Here is a 21,458-nt window from a genome sequence, read left to right as displayed (position 1 = left end):
CACCATCATAGATACCAGGTGGGACACAAAAAAAAAAACAAAAAAAAAGGAAAATAATATTCTCATCTCTTCCTGTCCTAGAGAGCAGGGATGCTCGGATAGTACTTTTTAAAATCCGAATTGATCCGGATCCAGATATTGAGATATCCGGATCTGGTTCAGATATCCAAATCCGACCTTTTAGATATCCGCATGAACGTGGATATCCGAACACATTATCCGCGGATATCTGACCTATTCGGATATCCGGATAGAGAAACCGGAAGTGCCTTTTAAAATGCTTTAACAACATTTCTAACCTTTACAAACACCTTCTATCCTCTTACCCCACCTCCCTCCTTCTCTCCGCTCTCATTCCCTTCTCCCCTCCTCCTCCGGAGGATCTGGTCTTCCAGGGATTTGTAGGATGTCAAAAGCACGCTCACATACCTTGGCCAGGTATCGAACCCAGGTCCACTGCTTAGAAGGCAGCTCTCATCACCGCTATACCACCAGTGGCCGGGAATCAAACCCAGGTCAACTAACATTACCAGCTGAAGCCAGCCATTTCACTCATCTCTTCAACTACTAGAAAGGCCCCAGGAGTAGTCTTAGCTACCGTAATATGTTACGGCAGAGCCCTTATTACACTTTCTCTTACAGTGCTATGGAAACCTTTTGCCCATGTGATAAAGCGAGAAGCAAAAATGAAATCATGCCTAGCAGAGGATGGTTTCAATCCATCAACCTCTGGGTTATGGGCCTAGCACACTTCTGCTGCGCCACTCTGCAGTCTGCTTACATTTGTATACAATCTTCAAGTTTAAGAAGGGTACATTAGTTCCCTTCACAAAACACAAAATGCAAGGCCATCCCTGGGTGGGCTTGACCCACCAACCTTTCGGTTAACAGCCAAATGCACTAACTAATTGTGTCAACTCTTTATCTGCTGTGTGTGCACAGGTAACCACCCCACCATACTGGGCACCATTGACAATTATCAGTGCCTGCTAATTATTATCCTATTCAATATTAATGGGATGATTACCAAGTGAGCCTCTGTAAGTTTCACAGTATATGATCAATTGTGATGTAATCAGTAAAAACGTGGGTCCTCTGGCAGGGTAGAGTCTGCTAGCTTCGCTAGATTCATCCCATCCCAAAATCCTCTAATCTCCTTACAAGCAAGCTACCCATGCCTTTTCTACAAGCAACCTGGATTCCTTTAAAAACAGATATTGCAAAGCATTTCAGTTACTAACAGTTTGTGGAACTAGAGTAACCCAAACCTGCTTATTGGATTGGATCAAGTGGTGTAGGGATCACCATAGAAGCCATAGCGGCTGCAATGAGGCTCATAGACAAGGAGGGCCCTGAGGCAATGGCAAGCGGTCCTCAGTGGACCCCCTAAGGTGCAGAATAATGCGAGCAGAGAAAAAGGAGAGAAGGGATCTATATTTTGGGCATCTTAAAACTAGGGGACCCTCCAGCTACCTATAACTGTGGGGGAGGGCTATCTAATACTGGAAGCTTTTCTGACTTCCCATACTGGGGAATGGATATCTCTTGCGACTAATACTGGAGGGTTGCCCAATTCTTGGGGGCACCTCAGGCTACTTAAAACTGGCATGCCTGTGGGAGAGAGAAAAAAGGTGCATTATATAACCTGGCCGCGGCTGCGCAGTCCACATAGCCGTGAGTGCGGCTGCGCAGCTCTAGGGCCAACAGGAAACAGCCTGTTGCGTGGATCGGGGGATTGACCCTAGAGCTGCGCAGCCGCACTCGCGGCTATGTGGACTGCGCAGCCACGGCCAGCTCATGTGGCCATGTTAGTGCAGGCAGGAGAGCCCGTCCCAGGCCGTGAGGTCGGGAGCCGGCCCGGGGGTCTATTGAGTGGCGGGGACCCAGCGGAACGGCACGGAGGGCGCGGATAGCGTCCTCCGTGCCTACAAAAGTGATGCAGGTATTTAACTTTTTTTGACATTTGGCCTCGGAAGTCCTTTAACATATGTAGCAACTTTAGTGACAATACCATGTATAGGGGCTTTTCAATTAACCACTAAATGTGCAGCAAAATAATGCAAAAATTATTCAAAAGTGGATGCAAAATTATGATTACAATTACAGACGAAATTGCGTTTTTTTTCTTCCAAAATTCTGCATTACGATTTTGCATCATAACTGCAAATTTCAATGTGATATTGTGTCTATGCAAAATTTGCGCTTATTACTAGTTGAGACACTTTGGGGAATAGACAAACGGTTAGCAGATGAGGACGGCAGCCTTATTATAATACTAGCTGGACGCCCAGCGTTGCCCGGGTATGTATTTGGCTAGTGTTGGCTCTGCCCACTTTTCCTAACCCTAACACACAGTTACTTAATGACCAAGTATGTGAGCTTTGCAGTCTTTGGCATCAATAATTTGCAATGAAATAAAATTAATCTGATTGGATATGGCTCCACCCCTTTTCTGAATTTGAACCCCAATCACCCAATGGCCAACTGTACCAGGTACAGGTGATTAACAGTGCAAGAATAGCAGCAATTAAATATATTCCGTTTAAAAATCAATAGGGAAATTTTGATTGGCTTTTATAGGCTCCACCCACTTTTCTGAATATTAACAACTTCAGCCTACAGCTTCGAAAATCGTATGCATCCGAGCAATGTTCACCTCCCATTCATTCGATAATAACTTTATCGCTACTTATCAAAATTAATTGATCTATATCTCGTTTTTTCGGCCACTAATTAGGCTTTCTTTAGGTAGTACATTTTGCTAAGAGCCACTTTACTGTAAATACATTTTAACAGGAAGATTAAGATAGAAATGGAAAAAAATTATTATTTCTCAGTTTTTGGCCATTATAGTTTAAAATTAATACATGCTACAGTAATTAAAACCCATGCATTTTATGTGCCCATTTGTCCCGCTTATTACACCATTTAAATTACGTCCCTATCACAATTCATGGCGCCGATATTTTATTTAGAAATAAAGGTGCATTTTTTCAATTTGCATCCATCACTATTTACAAGCTTATAATTTTAAAAAATTTAATAAGATACTCTCTTGACATGTATATTTAAAAAGTTCAGACCCTTAGGTAACTATTTATGTAATTTTTTTTATTTTTTTTTCAATACAAAAATGTATTTGGGTAATTTTAGTTTGGGAGGTAAATAGCCAATTTTAGATGTAATATAATGTATTTTTTATTCAATACAGGTATGTGGGTGCAGTTTACTATTTGGCCACAAGATGGCCACATTCAAAAAATTCCTGGATGCGAACGCATCTAGGAACTAAAATGAAGAAGTTTCCTGGGGGCAGAAATACCACGCTCTCTGATGAGAAAGCGTCGGTATTTCTGCCGGGGACTTAGATTGGTGAATGGGAATTATATTCCCATTCACTGATCGGAGGGGCAGCGGGAGGCAGCGGGAGCGCGCGCGGGCGCGCGCCCGATCGCGCGCACCACACGGCTGCAGCACCACTGCCTATCTGGACGGATATATGCGTCCAGATATGGCGAAGTGGTTAATTCCAGTCACCCAATGACCAACTGTGCAAAGTTTGAGAACCCTACCATTAGCAGGGTAAGAATGGCTGCAGTTTACATTTGCGCAATGAAATTTGTATTTTTCTCCACCCACTTATTTCCTAACATTGTTCAGGTATGTATTTTGCTGGTGTTGGCTCCGCCTACTGTTTCTAACCATAACACACAATTACTCAATAACCCAGTTTGTGAGCTTTGCGGTTTTTGGCATCAATAATTTGCATTGAGATTAAACAAATCTGATTGGCTGTTTGTGGCTCCACCCCTTTCTCTGAATTTAAGCCCAGTCACCCAATGACCAACTGTACAAGGTTTAAGGCTTGTGCCATTAACAGTGCAAGAATGGTAGCAATTACATATTCCCTCTAGAAAATCAATAGGTGAATTTTGATTGGCTTTTGTAGGCTCCACCCACTTCTCTGAATATTAATCCCAGTCACCCAGTGACCAATTATGCAAGGTTTGAGAACCCTACCATTAACAGTGTAAGAATGGCTGCAGTTTACATTTTCTCAGTGAAATTTGCATTTGTCTCCGCCTACTGATGACCCGGCATTGCCCGATTATGTATTTTGCAGGTGCTGGCTACGCCCACTTTTCCTAACCCTAACACATAATTAATCAATGACTCAATGACCAAGTTTGTGAGCTGTGCTGTCTTTGGCATCAATAACCTGCATTAAAATGAAACAACTCAGATTTGCTGTTTGTGGCTCCGCACCCTTTTATAAATATAAACCCCAGTTACCCAATGATCAACTGTACCAGGTTTGAGGCTTGTGCCATTAACAGTGCAAGAATGGCAGCAATGAAATATTCCCCTGAAAAATAGGTAATTTTTGATTGCCTTTTGTAGGCTCCACCCACTTTTCTGAATATTAACCCCAGTCACCCAGTAACTAACTGTCCAAAGTTTGAGAACCCTACCAACCAACAGTGTAAGAATGGCTGCAGTTTACATTTCCCCAGTAAAATTTGTATTTGTCTCTGCCCACTTATGACCCGGCGTTGCCCGCTTATGTATTTGGCTGGTGTTGGCTGTGGCCGTTTTTCTAACCCTAACGCACAATTAATTACTCAATTACCAAGTTTGTGAGCTTTGCGGTGTTTGGCATCAATAATTTGCATTGAAATGAAACAAATTTAATTGGCTATTTGTGGCTCCACCCCCTTTCTGAAATTGAACCCTAGTCACCCAATGATCAACTGTACCAGGTTTGAGGCTTGTGCCATTAACAGTGCAAGAATGGAAGCAATGTAAATATTCCCCTTGAAAATCAATAGGTTAATTTTGATTGGCTTTTATAGACTCCACCCACTTTTCTGAATATTAAGCCCAGTCACCCAGTAACCAACTGTGCAAAGTTTGAGAACTCTGCCATTAACAGTGTAAGAATGGCTGCAGTTTACATTTTCTAGTGAAATGTGTATTTGCCTCCGCCCCCTTTTTGGTTATGGGAATAAAAAGTATCCTATACTTTATTCCAGGTAATGTACTATGTGTGTGCCAAATCTCATTCAAATCCGTTCAGCCATTTTTGCGTGATCGAGTAACAAACATCCAAACATCCAAACATCCCCATTTATTATATTAGTAGGATTTTCATCCAGGATTCAATTTGGAGATGAAATGACTATAGCTTCCTGATCAATAAAGGCTTTGACTAATAAGCTTTAGTGGAACAAGGAGTAATCTGACCGGTTCAGAGTTATCAGCAGAATGTTGCATAACCTGTCTTTTCTGTGTAATGATAGTATAGGCTTACTTTACTGCTACAAGTTTGACAAGGAGAAGCACTTGAGCACAGTTTGTACGGTGCAGTTGAGCAAAGGTTAATGGTGCTGCAAGGGACAAAAAAAAATTCCACCTAGCACTAGTTCAAAGTGAATTCCTTCTCTCAGACCAGCCCAATGTACACAGACTTACTGAAAATAAATTTATTGGAGATAAGGAAGGTAGGTTTTCAGATTATTATACACAAAGTAAGTGATGAGCGTAATAATACATTTTATAATTTCACGTAATTAGGATTGGCATAGCAAAATAGTAGTTGTAAAAATTGTGTGAAATTTTGTGTAGTTACAAGTGTATGGGTCTTTTTGTAAATACAAATATTTCATAATTTTAAAAATAGCCAATTCATAATTAAGCGTAATTACGACCAATTTTGCCACGTTACGATTATTTTTTGCGTAATAATGGTAAATTACAAATAAACATGAAGTTATGATGCGACATTATAATTTTTTGTTTCGTAATTGCAATTTACGATGTGGAATTACGCAAAAACATACAGATTGGTTAAATGGCTTCCCCTAAATTGGCCTTAGACTATGATACATACACTACACAATCTAGACATAGACACAAGGCTGGTGCTACTATAGAGGCAAAGGAGGCAACTGCCCCAGGGCCCTGACCTCTACTGAGTGCCGACCCTGGCTGCCTGCTCCCCCCACTCGCACTGCTCCTGGGCCCCTGAAAGTATATTAGTACCAATAATTAGCTATTAGTGCCGGCACGCAAGCGGGCGGGCAGCGGCTGCACTTTGAGGCACGCTGTCTCCCTCTCACTTTAAGACCCGGCGCGTCATGTGTAAACAAACACGCGCCGGGTCATAGAGTGCCAAAGAGAGACAGCGTGTCTCAAAGGGCAGCCGCTGCCCGTTCGCTCATACCCTGGGACTGATAGCTAATTATTGCTACAAATATACTTTCAGGGGCCCGGGAGCAGAGGGGTAATGGTGGGGGGGCTGCGCAGGGGGGCCCCCAATCCTGCAGTTTGCCCCAGGGCCGCTTAAACTGGCCCTGCATAGACATGACTATGGTAGGGATTAGATTGTAAGCCCCTCTGAGGGTTTCCACACACACATGCATTTTTAATAACAGTGTCCTAGGAGATTGTTTTTCACCCGTTTAAAACAACTTTAGGACAAGCGCAATTTTTACATATCAGCGCTGCTCCCATTCATTCGGCAATAACTTTATTACTACTTATCCCACTACTTATCCCACCTAAATGATCTATATTTTTTTCTGGAAAAATTAAGCTTTTCGTGTGTGATAATGTTGTTTAGTTAATACATTTTTATGTATGCATTTTAAAAAGGAAAATAAGGGGGACATTTAAAAAAAAAAAATTGTATTTGTTTATCCATCCTGGTTATTACAACATTTAGATTATGTTCTAACTTCTTAGTACAATGTAAGGTGACAATATTGTATCTGGAAATAAAGGTGTCTTGTTTTCCATTTTTGCTTTCTCATTGTACACTATTACAAGGCCTTATTTGCAAAAATAGTAATACACCCTCATGGCATACATATTTAAAAACCAAGTTCCTATGGTAACAATATATGATTTTTCTTTAAAGGTAAGGTTCAGGGTGAGAGAAAACAAAAATCCACTTACCTGGGGCTTCCTCCAGCCAGTGGTAGGCAGGATGTGCCCTCTGCGCCGCTCCACAGGCTCCCGGTGGACTCCGGTGGCCAATCCGAACTGGCCAGGCCGGCGGCCAGGTCGGGCTTCTTCTGCGCTCCAATCTGCGTTTCACGCGGGCGCGATGACGTCATCGGGCGTCCTCTGGGCTGTACTGTGCAGGATCAGTAGTTCAGGCTGCGTAGTACAGCCTGGAGGATGTCCGATGACGTCATCGTGCCCGCGTGAGATGCAGATTGGAGTGTAGAAGAAGCCCGACCTGGCCACCGGCCTGGCCAGTTCGGGTCGGCCACCGGGAGCCTGTGGAGTGGCGCCGAGGGCACATCCTGCCAGCCACAGGCCGGAGGAAGCCCCAGGTAAATGGATTTTGATTTTGATTTTTTTTCCCCTCACCCTGAACCTTCCCTTTAATATTCTGTCACTTTGTTTTTATTTTACAAGTCTATTTTTTTGTACAGAATATGCAAAATGTAATTGCTTTTGATTCAGTTTGTGACTAAAAAGAATACACAAGACATGGGCCTCAACCCTAAGCCTCTGAACACTGTTCTACTACTGATCACCGTTAAAATGTTACATATGTCTCTTGCAGTCCATGTATGTGTATTTGCACGCATGGGATCATCTGTGAATGCTCTTCTCTTCTTTTAATCAGATTTCGGTGGTACACGTCTTTGGGGAGATAGTTGATGTGTGTGTATACTATATGCCTCTGAGGAAGCGGCTTCTGGCCGTAAAACATGTGTCAGGAAGTCTCTGTATGTGATTTGGAATCCTGAAACTGTGTCCACATGTTGGATCCGCAATCTTGAAGATTTATGATTAATGAATTAAAGAGAATTTGTTCATATAAGACCCTGTGATGTTGGCTAGTGAACTTTGTATACTGTTGTATTGAAGGGTGGAACAAAATCTATTTTATTGTGGTATTTGATTGCTACATTTAAAATCATCCCACATGATCCTCATTTAGTAACAAGCTGGTGGCGCACTCTCCACAACTACACTGGATGCATATATACGTCCCATTGTCATTAACTGGTTTAACCCTCCTGGCGGTCAATTAAAACCGCCAGGGGGCAGCATAGCACTTTTATTTATTTATTTTTATTTTTTTTAAATCATGTAGCTAGCCTAGTGCTAGGCTGCTAGCTACATGACAGCTGCTGAGCTGTGGCATCCCCCCACCCGCTCCGATCTCCTCCGGCGATCAGGCCCGCCAGGAAATCCCTTTCTGAACGGGATTTCCATCAGGGCTTCCCCTGTCGCCATGGCGACGGGCGGGAAAGCGTCACCAATATCATCGACGTCAAAGGGAGTCCTGATCCACCCCTCAGTGCTGCCTGGCACTGATTAGCCAGGCTACGGATGAGGTCGGGGGGGCGGGTTTGGTGGGGGTAGCGACGAATCAGCGCGGCGGCGATCGGGCAGTACACTCAGCTAGCAAAGTGCTAGCTGAGTGTAATTAAAAAAAAAAAAAAGAAAAAAAAAAAAAAAGAAATCCTCCTGCATGGCATAGCCCGAGCTGAGCTCGGGCTTACCGCCAGGAAGGTTAAAGTAATGTTTGCACTCTGCAATTGAAAAAAAAATACTAAGTAAGTGAAAAAGTACTGTCAAATTTTCTGAATATTTTTTTTTGCTTGCTGGTGGCAACTTAAAAAAGGCATTTTATTTAGAATGTAAAAATATCTCAGAACATTTAGGAGTAAGGGTGAATTGAATAATGGCCATTATTTATCTTATTTGTCAAGTTAAACAATTAAGGTTTTTGTTTTTTTTTCCTCGAGGCTCCTCCGTAAACTAAAGTGACCTCTTTTATCTTTGCTAAATTGGTTAACTTGTCACAGTTAATGAAAATTCCAAAGAAGCTGAACATTACTTGCTAGAGGCCACACAAAGTGACTCATCCAACACATTTCCTTTACACAACACCAATAGAACCTTACTCAGAGTGTAAAGGGGAACGAGGCACCCAGAGAAGAAAAAATACGTTAAAAATAAGTAAAATGAAAAAAAAAAAAAAGAAAAAAAGTGAGGTGGCTTACTTCAATGAAGACAAATTAATGTATTAATATAATGTTATTGCACTGGCAACGCGTTTCGTGAGTGCATACCCACTTCCTCAGGCCAAATAGCAGTGCCGAATAGCGCTTTTAGCCACAAATGAGGCGCCTCAAAGTGAGGCGCTGTTCCCGCTTGTGCCGGACCAGTGGGAGCAGACAGTGTAATGTAGCCTGGGGCAGATGCGTTAACCCCATAGGCTTTATGAGGGAATGCATCTGCCTGCCCGGAATTATCTCAGACTGCACAGAAGTCTGCTTACTACAATGGATTCCGCAGTACCAAGTGTGTCTGGTTCCCATTTATAAAATACTTGTTCACTCGATGAGCGGAGAATAGAAAAAAAAAAAGCTGCCTATACATGGGTTGATTTTATTTATTTATTTTTTGTTCAAATTGATTATTAAAACCAAATAATTAAAAATCGGATGAAAATTGAGTACACAACTTTATGTCTGATTGATTCAAAGTGGCTGATATCTGATTAAATCTCTGAAATAAACAGGAGTAGGTCATGTTATTTCAAAATCAATGGAACAAGAATTGAGTGTTTTCAATCATGTGTTCGATTGACCTGTAATTATTTTTATTTATTTATTTTAATAGTGCATGTGCTTCAGCAGTTTAAGTTATTCACACAACAGGGTTGTTGTATGAATCAATTCAAAAAACCGTGATCAAAACACAGGAACCGATCAATTAAGGGGGCAGAGATGGAGGGAGAAAAAAGACCCTAATTTATGGGCAAAAAAAAAATAAAAAATAAAAAGGATTACGGTTTGACCGATTTTTTTTTTTATTAATCGATTCCAATTATTTTTGGGTCGATCAATCTGTAATTAACCATTGAATGGCCAGCATAAGAGGGATTTTTCTTGGCCAGTTAAGTTCTGTTACAGTTTTGTGGCTTTTTTTTTTTGCAGTTTTTAAAAAGGTAATGTTGTATGAGGACTACCTCAGCTCATCTGGCTATAATAATGTTACTTTAAAAAAAGGATCTGAGTTAGGTAGAATATTCTAAAGGCTATATACCATATGTATACCCTTCATACTCATGTATAAGCTGTCACAAGTCCCCCAACCTAATGATATGTGGATCTCAGATAAGCCCCCCCCCCCCATGTCTCCCTCCTGTATGTGGTGCAGAGTGTATGTATGTTCAGAAGAGTATGTATGTGGCAGTGCTGGGCCGAAATTACGCATTACGCATCGTAATTCAATGCAAAATTATGTGTAAGCGCTACGCGCAATTTATGGTCTTGCGCGTAATTATTTACGCGTAAGCCATAAAGCAGTATCGTAATTACGTCGTCTACCGTAATTGCTAGGTATGCGTAATTTTACGATGACTTACGCGTAATTACTAACGTACAACTCCCCTTTTCTAAGAGTAGCCAATCAGTCAACATCCTAAGCAACCAATAGTATCTTCTTCCGCCCTTCAGTATATAAGCGTACGTTTTGTCACATTGACGGCTATTGCGTACACATCGTCCGTATGCGTCAAAAAGTACGCATTAATGGGTATTACGGCACTACGCGTAACATCGTAGCGTAAGCGCCTACATTACGGTATCCTTAGGCGTAACTGCGCAAGTTAACGCGTAATTACAGTGATGAACCATAAATAATTTCCTAAGCCGTAACCGTAATATCATAAAATTATGCGTAATGATCCGTAAACGTAGATTTTTCCATTACTACCAGCACTGCACTGGTATGTGGTGATGCAGTGCATGTACGTTCAGTAGAGATGTCACGAACGGTTCGCCAGCAAACGGTTCCAGGCGAACTTCGGGTGGTTCGCGTTTGCATGCGAAGGCGAACTTTCCCGGAAGTTGCATTCGCCCCATAATGCTCTATTGAGCAGAACTTTGACCCTCTACATCACAGTCAGCAGGCATGTTGTTGCCAATCAGACTGCACTCACTCCTGGAGCCCCACCCCCTCTTATAAAAAGGCAAGGTCCTTGTGCCGTTTTACTCTCTAGTCTGCCAGCACTAATTAGTTAAGGGACAGCTGCTGACAGACTCTGCTAGGGAGAGTTTAGTTAGGCTCATAGGCTTGTTCCTAGCTAATAGTTATTACTTCCCTCACTCCCTCCCGGAGGGAGGAGGGTCTCATCTTCCAGGGAATTGTAGAATTTCAAAAGCCAGCTTATATACCTTGGCTGGGAATTTAACCCAGGTCTTGGTTGACCGGGAATTGAACCCAGGCCTGAGTGCATGGTAGATAGCTCTCTTAACCACTATACCACCACTACATTCTGAAACCAGCCTATCATGTACCATTATGATATATCCTAGAGAAAAATGAGCTTGCTTAAGGATGTGTAGTAGGTCAAAAGCCAACTCACATTGGCCAGGAATAGAATACAGTCTGTGGCACAATTGGTTAGCGTGTTTGGCTGTTAACTAAAAGGTTGGTGGTTCAACCCCACCCAGGCATGGCCTTGCCTTTTGTGTTCAACAGTTGTCCGAAGTGAACCCCAGATAGCCATGTAGATTCATCTCTCTCTCTAGTAGGGATGGTCACCGCTTTCCATGGAATTGTATTTTCCGCAATTTTGGGTGGAAATTGGTCATTCCATTCCGTTTGGTCGGAACGGAATTGCTTTTTCAATCCGGCAGAATTCTGAGATTGCCTGTGAAATTCTGCTGGTATCCGTTGAGGCCATTGAAGTGAAATTTCAGCTTAAAACCATCAAGTCCTAAAGATAGAGAGAGCAAGCTCATTTTTCTCTAGGATATATCATAATGGTACATGCTAGGCTGGTTTCAGGATGTGGTGGTATAGCGGTTAAGAGAGCTATCTACCAAGCACTCAGACCTGGGTTCAATTCCTGGCCAAAACCTTGGGTTCAATTCCCAGCCAAGGTATATAAGCTGGCTTTTGAAATTCTACAATTCCCTGGAAGATGAGGGAGTAAGGGAGAGAGGGATACACTGCCTGATGTTGTAAAGTAGTGTAGGCCTGTGAACATTGAATGAGATTTGTGACCTTAAAATAGGGGTTTATGTGAAATCTAGATTTTTGCCTGGGACTTTTGATGTGTATTTCACTCAATCATGTCTTCCTCCAGGTATTAGATCCCTTAAAATATGTTTTCTATCATTTTTCCAGCCGGTAGAAATTTTTCTAAATTTTTAAGTTCGCCTCCCCATTGAAGTCTATTGCGGTTCGCGAACCGAACCATCCGCGGTTCGGTTCGCGAACAGGGTTTGCGAACCGAAAATCGGAGGTTCGCGACATCTCTAATGTTCAGCAGAGTGTATGCTTGTGATGATGCAGTGCATGTATGTTCAGCAGAGTGTATGCTTGTGATGATGCAGCGCATGTATGTTCAGCAGAGTATGGATGGGATGATGCAGTGCATGTATGTTCAGCAGAGGGTGTGCATGTGATGATGCAGCGCATGTATGTTCAGCAGAGTGTATGCATGTGATGATGCAACGTATGTATGTTCAGCAGAGTATGTATGTGATGATGTAGTGTATGTATGTGATGATGCAGTGCATGTATGTTCAGCAGAGTGTATGCATGTGATGATGCAGTGTATGTATGTGATGATGCAGTGCATGTATGTTCAGCAGAGTGTTTGCATGTGATGATGCAGTGCATGTATGTTCAGCAGAGTGTATGCATGTGATGATGCAGTGTATGTATGTGATGATGCAGTGCATGCATGTTCAGCAGAGTGTATGGATGTGATGATGCAGTGCATGTATGTTCAGCAGAGGGTATGCATGTGATGATGCAACGCATGTATGTTTAGCAGAGTGTATGCATGTGATGATGCAGAGTATGCATGTTCAGCAGAGTGTATGCATGTGATGATGCAGAGTATGCATGTTCAGCAGAGTGTATGCATGTGATGATGCAGTGCATGCATGTTCGGCAGAGTGTATGCATGTGATGATGCAGAGTATGCATGTTCAGCAGAGTGTATGGATGTGATGATGCAGTGCATGCATGTTCAGCAGAGTGTATGCATGTGATGATGCAGTGCATGCATGTTCAGCAGAGTATATGCATGTGATGATGCAGAGTATGCATGTTCAGCAGAGTGTATGCATGTGATGATGCAGAGTATGCATGTTCAGCAGAGTGTATGCATGTGATGATGCAGAGTATGCATGTTCAGCAGAGTGTATGCATGTGATGATGCAGTGCATGCATGTTCGGCAGAGTGTATGCATGTGATGATGCAGAGTATGCATGTTCAGCAGAGTGTATGGATGTGATGATGCAGTGCATGTATGTTCAGCAGAGTGTATGCATGTGATGATGCAGAGTATGCATGTTCAGCAGAGTGTATGCATGTGATGATGCAGAGTATGCATGTTCAGCAGAGTGTATGCATGTGATGATGCAGTGTATGTATGTGATGATGCAGTGCATGTATGTTCAGCAGAGTGTATGGATGTGATGATGCAGCGCATGTATGTTCAGCAGAGTGTATGGATGTGATGATGCAGCGCATGTATGTTCAGCAGAGGGTATGCATGTGATGATGCAACGCATGTATGTTTAGCAGAGTGTATGCATGTGATGATGCAGTGCATGCATGTTCAGCAGAGTGTATGGATGTGATGATGCAGTGCATGCATGTTCAGCAGAGTGTATGGATGTGATGATGCAGTGCATGCATGTTCAGCAGAGTGTATGCATGTGATGATGCAGTGCATGCATGTTCAGCAGAGTGTATGGATGTGATGATGCAGTGCATGCATGTTCAGCAGAGTGTATGGATGTGATGATGCAGTGCATGCATGTTCAGCAGAGTGTATGCATGTGATGATGCAGAGCATGCATGTTCAGCAGAGTGTATGCATGTGATGATGCAGAGTATGCATGTTCAGCAGAGTGTATGCATGTGATGATGCAGAGTATGCATGTTCAGCAGAGTGTATGCATGTGATGATGCAGTGCATGCATGTTCGGCAGAGTGTATGCATGTGATGATGCAGAGTATGCATGTTCAGCAGAGTGTATGGATGTGATGATGCAGTGCATGTATGTTCAGCAGAGTGTATGCATGTGATGATGCAGAGTATGCATGTTCAGCAGAGTGTATGCATGTGATGATGCAGAGTATGCATGTTCAGCAGAGTGTATGCATGTGATGATGCAGAGTATGCATGTTCAGCAGAGTGTATGCATGTGATAATGCAGAGTATGCATGTTCAGCAGAGTGTATGCATGTGATGATGCAGTGCATGCATGTTCGGCAGAGTGTATGCATGTGATGATGCAGAGTATGCATGTTCAGCAGAGTGTATGGATGTGATGATGCAGTGCATGTATGTTCAGCAGAGTGTAAATATCGTATATACGTGATTATTCAGTGCATGAATGTTCAGCAGAGTGTATGTGATGCAAAATGTTGTGCAGTGTACATATAGCTACCTCTCTGCCTCATTCTAGGCGGCCATCTTCCCGTGCAACTTGGAAGTGAAGTCTAGTTCTCTAGCAAGTACATTGTCTTTTGGTATCTGGGCAGCCATTTTCCCCATCTCCCTTGCAGCTTTGTACTCACCTCTTGTGGCCGAGTACAGAACTGCAAGGAAAGATCATGGTCAAGAACGTGGAGCGGTAACTATCCCCACACGACTCCAATATAAGCCGACCCCCATACTTTTAGGACACTTTTTTTTTGTTCCAATAGTTCAGCTTATATGCGAGTATATACGGTAAGTATGTAAATTCTGTAAAAATGGGTCATTTCACCTGCAAGATACAAACACTTTGTGAATTTTAGTTATAAGCCATAATGGCTTTGAAAAAAAAAACTCACTGGATACATTTTTTTTCTTCAATGGCGCTGGTCACATGTTCATTCTATGCTAAGTTATAGGCAGTCTCGAAGAATCTGTGACGTCTTCTAAACCATCATAGTTTTGCAAGTCTTTATTGGATCCGCCGTATAACCATAAATGTCACAGTTCGAGCACATAATAGTAGCAACTGATAACAAAACAATCTAACCTCAGGTTGGAATTGTCTTACAACACCTGCTCTCTAATTATGATCTTTTCACTTATGGAAAACATAGCTAACTGTCATTTAAAGGCTTTCCGTGACCTTTGGAGGCAACTTTTGCATCTCTCAATTTTACTGTCGTTCTACCGGTCTCACAAGATTGCTGGCATTAAAATTACCCCGTCTTAGATATCACCTTTGCTTCCAATTACCAGCACATGTCCACATTTTGCCAGTTCCACATGAGAACTGCAAAGTACTCTCCTTCACTTCAGACGAGGGGCGGTTCTAGACTTAATTTATACACACACACAAACAATGTAGGCACCCTTTTTACCAAATTCTGTCTGGATGCTAATAGTTGAGTGAATGAGTGCCGATAGGTGTACGGCTGAAAGCAGATGTGAAGGTGTGATGGCGTCACCACATGCACTCACTGAGGCAGCTTCATGTTGCAACCAAAGTGTTTTTGAACATTGATAAGTGGTAGGAATGCCCATAAGGTCATAACTAAGGTTGCAGTACTTGTTACATAGTTATTTGGGTTGAAAAAAGACACACATCCATCAAGTTCAACCAGAAAATAAAGTACAACTCCAGCCTGCTCCCTCACATATGACTGATGATGATCCAGAGGAAGGCGAAAAACCCTTACAAGGCACGGTCCAATTCGCCCCAAAAGGGAAAAAAATCCTTCCCGATTCCAGATGGCAATCAGATAAAATCCCTGGAACAACATTACTGGGCATTACCTAGTAATTATAGCTTGTGCTGATTTTTTAATTGTGTAGTCAGCAATGATTTGCTGCCCCATCTCCTGTAAATCTTTGTTGTGCAGCATGTAGAGTGAGGAGTAGCATAGCGAAGGAGCTATGGGCCCCTGTGCGATTTTTATGTGCGGTCCCTCAATCACTCTATACATAATAACTGATGTCACACTAAAACCTGCTGGAGGACAACCACAGTGTATGGCCTGGTGCACACCAAAAACCGCTAGCAGATCCGCAAAATGCTAGCAGATTTTGAAATGCTTTTTCTTCTTTTTCTGTAGCATTTCACCTAGCGTTTTGCGGTTTTGTGTAGCGGTTTTGGTGTAGTAGATTTCATGTATTGTTACAGTAAAGCTGTTACTGAACAGCTACTGTAACAAAAAACGCCTGGCAAACCGCTCTGAAGTGCCGTTTTTCAGAGCGGTTTGCGGTTTTCCTATACTTAACATTGAGGCAGAAACGCATCCGCAATCCAAAATCTGCAGCAGCCCGGGAGTATGCGTTTCTGTAAAACGCCTCCCGCTCTGGTGTGCACCACCCCATTGAAATACATTACCCAAGCGGATCCGCACCCGCAAGCGGATCGCAAACTGCAGCCGAAACGCTCTGGTGTGCACTAAGCCTTAGAGGTGCAAGAAGGGGAGGAGGAAAAGCTTGTTAATCATTATCATTCAAAGCAATTATAGAAGTGATCATTACAAGGACAGGACCAATAAAGAGCGGATACTGCGGTTGATTGAGGGCGCTACATGGTCCCTCTGGCCCTGATACGGTGGACACCTCTGCAACCCCTATTGCTAAGCTACTGAGGGTGAGACTCCTGGCAATTTTCAATAAACATGTAATTGTGCATTTTGATCAGTGCTTTATATGGTTAGTGTCTTTTTGATGCTGTCTGTGTCACTGCGAAGTGGAGGAAAGGTGCATACTTGTAGTTGCTGGCTTTGTGATGTAATGCATCAGTTTGGGATTTTTTATTACATATGAAGTGTATTTTTTATTTTTATTTTTTCAACTCCAATTAAACTTGTTTTCTGTCTGGCTCATCTACACACTTACCCATCTTTCTCAGATTTTATTTTATTTTTGTGTGACTACATTTACTCCATCTATGCATTCAACCTTCTTCCTTATATTTGCATGCATACATTCTTATGTACTCATTTTACAGCGATGGTCGTAGTCAGCCAACTTCGTTACGCTGGAACTACGCGTAGTTTTACGCAATTACGCTTTGCATTTCGTAGAATACGCGTTAAAATACGCAATTACGCGTAGTGCGAAGCGTAGTGTATGCGGAGGCTTATGCCTGTATGCAGAAAATTTTACGCATTAATTCCCCTTTAGATGCTTACCTTGGGAACTCTTCTATGCGTACATTCCCCTTTCCAATGCGTAAATTTGTAAGCATACAATCGTACGCGAAAAAATAGACGCGAGTAATGCATACGTAGTTCACTATGCAATACACATGTTAACTACGCATAGTAAGCGTAAACTACGTGTAGCGGTAATTTGCTACGCGTAAATTCATAAGCGTAGTTCTGCAACTTCACTTGCGAACTACGATGCGTAGATGAAAACTACGATGCGTAAATTTGCACTGTTGTAGTTTCTGCTCATCCCTGTTTAGTAACCCTGTATCTGGGCATTTAAACCTTTTTTCCTTGTGACTCAGACAGGAAGTGACTACAGTGTGACCCTCACTGATAAGAAATTCCAACTATAAAACACTTTCCTAGCAGAAAATGGCTTCTGAGAGCAAGAAAAAGGTAAAAAGGGGGAATTTCTTAGTGAGGATCACACAGTCACTTCCTGTCTGAGTCAGGACTGAGTCAGCCACTTACATACATGATCTTTAACTCCTTCAGGCAGAGAGGAAAAAAAAAAAAAAAAAGGAACACAGCATAGTTATGTGTGTGCTAGGCAATGTACATACACGTCTATCTCATGTCACATGTCACTTCGGGTATCCTTTAAAAGGAAAGAAATGGCAGCTTCCATATCCCTCTTGTTAAAGTTGTCCTTTAATACAAGTCAGGGCTATTTCTTGGACTGTGCGGGCAGGGCGACTGCCCTGGGCGCATACCGGCAAGTAGTAGAAAGGGGGCGCAGGCATAAGGACAAAACCGCTAGGGAGCTGGTGACACGCAGTGCAGCCAAATGGAAGAAAAAGAAGAAGATTACCAGCTCGATCACCTTCCTTGAATCCTCCTGGGCTGGCTGCGTCCAATGTCAAGTCATCACCACATGATGACACCTAATGTCCTGTAGCGGTACTGCAGGCTGTCAGTGCACGGCACCCATGGAGGAGGCTTTCCGGGCTCTCTTCCCCTGTGTGTTTTCCTGGTCCCTGCTTCCTCCTGGATGATCGGCTGGTCACTAGTAAGTAGGCAGATCTACGTGTGACCTGTGGCTGTGTGACTGTCCCTAAAGAGTAACGGTTTGTGAGTGCCCCGGGAGGGGGCGCAATTTGTACGCTTTCGCCCTGGGCGCAAATAAGCCTACAAACTGCCCTGATAAGAGTGTAGGCTAAGTCTACATCTAAAACGCATGTAGGAGCCGATCTTCTGCATGCGTTGAATGGCCTGCGGCGTGTCAACAGGATGTTGCAGTGCGACACAATCATCGGCGGTAGTTATTAATTACCCGAAAGGAAAACGCCGGCTACGGACGATTAAAAGCTTCCGGGTGCGTTGAACCGTAATGCACCAAAATGCAGCGTCGGATGTGAAAAGTAAAATGCAAGTCTAGGGACTCTTATTTTACCTTGGTTAATGCAAAATATTGACTTTGCGTAAAACTCAGAAAACTGGCTCAGATGTGAAAGAGCCCTATTAGGCTATAGTAAGCATGTTTTATCCTTGTGTGCTCCCTACCGAAGGCTGATGGAGGCTGAACAGAAAAAGTCATATTTTATAATATTTGATGAAGATAGGAGAGTAGAACACAATAGTTTTATTGCAGGTTAAGGAAGGAGACATTGGAAAGCCATTAGTCTTACCACACAGGAGAGCCAGTAGGCCGCACAGCTGCAGGACTGTCACTCCACCCATGGCTGCAAAATAAATCACACATAAGAAATCATTACTGTCAGTATCCAATAAAGAAAATACTCTCATCTCTTTACACTTTATCGGCGTGATTCACAAAAAACAAATCCATGCATTATCTTTCCTTTTCGGTCTTAACTTACGTTTAGTCTTTCCTTATCTGGCTAAATTCCTGATTTACACTAGGAACAGATTTTCAATAGATTTCAGAAAGAAATCTGTTGGAAACCTATCTAAATGTATTATTGGACCATTAGAACCAATGCAACTCTATGAGCCATCGATCTGCTGCCATAGATTTTCCATCCTGTCAGATAGGTCAAATCTATCAAATCTGCCACAAATTGATAGATACATTTGATAAAATTGATTTCAGATTGGTTCTATTGAATCGATCAATGGCTGAAATCGAACAGTGTATGGCCCCTTAACAGTAGTAGAGTATCAGTAGTTTTACCAATATTATCCTACATTCATACAGTAAATTATCTATAATATTTACCGATATGTTACTATGACCTAACCTCTCCCTACTCTTGCACAGAACTCTCCCCTGGTGCTGCCTAACTTTTAACTCCACCCCCATTGGTGCCTAACCCTTAACCCCCCTGGTGGGCAACTAACCTTACCCCCAACATCTGGTTTAAAAGGGAACCAGAATTGCGACCACAAAATAGTGGCTACAAATAGAAATAGCGTTTATACATAGAAAATAGCAGCTACAAATTGTAGCCGCTATAGCGGGGTGCCAAGATTTCTGTACAGCCACTAAAATAAATAGGGGAGATAGCTGCACCCTTTTAAAGTGAACCTAAAGCTGATAAAAAAAAAATATGAGATTAACTCACCTGGGGCTTCCCTCCGCCCCCTGCATCCGATCGGTGCCCTCGCAGCCCCGCTCTGACGCTCCAGGACCCGCCGGCGAGCACTTCCGGTTTCGCCGTCACTGGCCGACAGGCATGGAGGTCGCAATAGCAGCATAGGGGGCGATATACAGGCTGGGAACGCGAACAATCACTCACGTTCCCATGCCTGTCGGCCGGTGACGGTGAAACCGGAAGTGCTCGCCGGCGGGTCCTGGAGCGTCAGAGCGGGGCTGCGAGGGCACCGATCGGATGCAGGGGGCGGAGGGAAGCCCCAGGTGAGTTAATCTCATTTTTTTTTTGATCGGCTTTAGGTTCACTTTAAACTTGCAGTGTTTTTCAAATGATCCTTTCCAGGGACCTGATAAACAAAATTGCAGAAATACAGCCTTGCACAGACAGTTCATGGCAATATTAGCCTTACTTCTGACAACAAGTACCCAGAGTTATGATATTAGCGTGCCCCGCAGTATTCAAATACTGTGACTTTTGCTACGGTGATGCATGTTACTAACGGTATTGCTAACGCGCATTACCGTAACGATGGCCATGCTATTGTAATACCACAGATCAGGCTTATAGCGTAACTCGTAGTACTTGCTGCCGTAAGTAAGGATAACATCGCTGTGCACTGTCTATGTACAACAGTATTACCATGATCATACTTCCCAACTTTTTGAGATGAGAAAAAGGGACACTTAAGCCACGCCCCTGTCACACCCCTGATCACGCCCCCACCATGCCCCTAGTCATGCATACCATAAAGATTTCATAAGAAAAATGATGCTTTATAATTCAAACCACACTGGTCCTTTCTATTAGGGATGGTCGGAAATGCCAATTTCCGATTCCGCGGTAAATCCGCATTCCGCCATTGCCAAATACCGATTCCGCTTTCCGCTACCAATTTCCGCATTCCAATGCGGAATTTCCGCCGGAAATCGCGGAAATTCCGCCCGACTTTAACATCAATTTTCTCAAAAACTATAAGGTCTTTTTGAAAACTTTTTTTTGCATCTTGTTCAGGAGATTCTGCTTAATAAACCCTGAAATTTTGGTGTTTCTAGGACTTACGGGGGCTTTGCTATTAACCGCTAAAGTCGGCTGATTTTTACTGTAATGTAAATGCAGAAAATAGGCAGATGTGGATTTTCTGCAGTTTACATTACAGTAAAAATCCGCCGACTTTAGCGGTTAATAGCAAAGCCCCTGTAAGTCCTAGAAACACCAAATTTTCAGGGTTTATTAAGCAGAATCTCCTGAACAAGATGCAAAAAAAAGTTTTCAAAAAGACCTTATAGTTTTTGAGAAAATCTATGTTAAAGTCGGGCGGAATTTCCGCGATTTCCGGCGGAAATTCCGCGATTTCCGGCGGTAATCCGCCTAACACACTTGCATCACCGATTTCCGCATTCCGATGCGGAAATGCAATTTCCAATCGGAATTTCGGAAATTGCATTTCCGTGGAATCCGAATGAGCATCCCTACTTTCTATCCTGGTTCATTTTCCTTCATAGTAACCTTTTAAAATTAGTAATATATCAATTTAAAAGATGGGAATAAAGTTTTGAGTCAAACACAATTTTAGTATAGAAATATAAATATATTTATATAGAAAGAGGGACAAATGAGGGGGAAAGAGGGACAAATGAGGGGGAAAGAGGGACAAATGAGGGAGAAAGAGGGACAGAGGGACAGGGCTCCCAAAAAGGGACGGTCCCTCCGAAAGAGGCACAGTTGGGAGC

General features: G+C 42.7%; 1 protein-coding gene across 1 annotated transcript in view; it reads right to left on the bottom strand.

Moving 5' to 3' along the window:
- LOC137521913 (IgGFc-binding protein-like) overlaps nt 1–18,854 on the bottom strand; it is a 79,414-nt gene extending 60,560 nt beyond the window's left edge. Inside the window, exon 1 of the mRNA XM_068241790.1 lies at nt 18,802–18,854. Coding sequence (XP_068097891.1) covers nt 18,802–18,853 — 52 coding nt within the window. The 5' untranslated portion in view covers nt 18,854. The remainder of the gene's footprint in view (nt 1–18,801) is intronic.
- Nucleotides 18,855–21,458: the final 2,604 nt, after the last annotated feature.

Source organism: Hyperolius riggenbachi, chromosome 6, assembly GCF_040937935.1.
Source record: "Hyperolius riggenbachi isolate aHypRig1 chromosome 6, aHypRig1.pri, whole genome shotgun sequence".
Taxonomy (NCBI): Eukaryota; Metazoa; Chordata; class Amphibia; order Anura; family Hyperoliidae; genus Hyperolius; species Hyperolius riggenbachi.
Note: the sequence above shows the minus strand (reverse complement) of the source record. Positions and strands in the feature narration are given on the sequence as shown.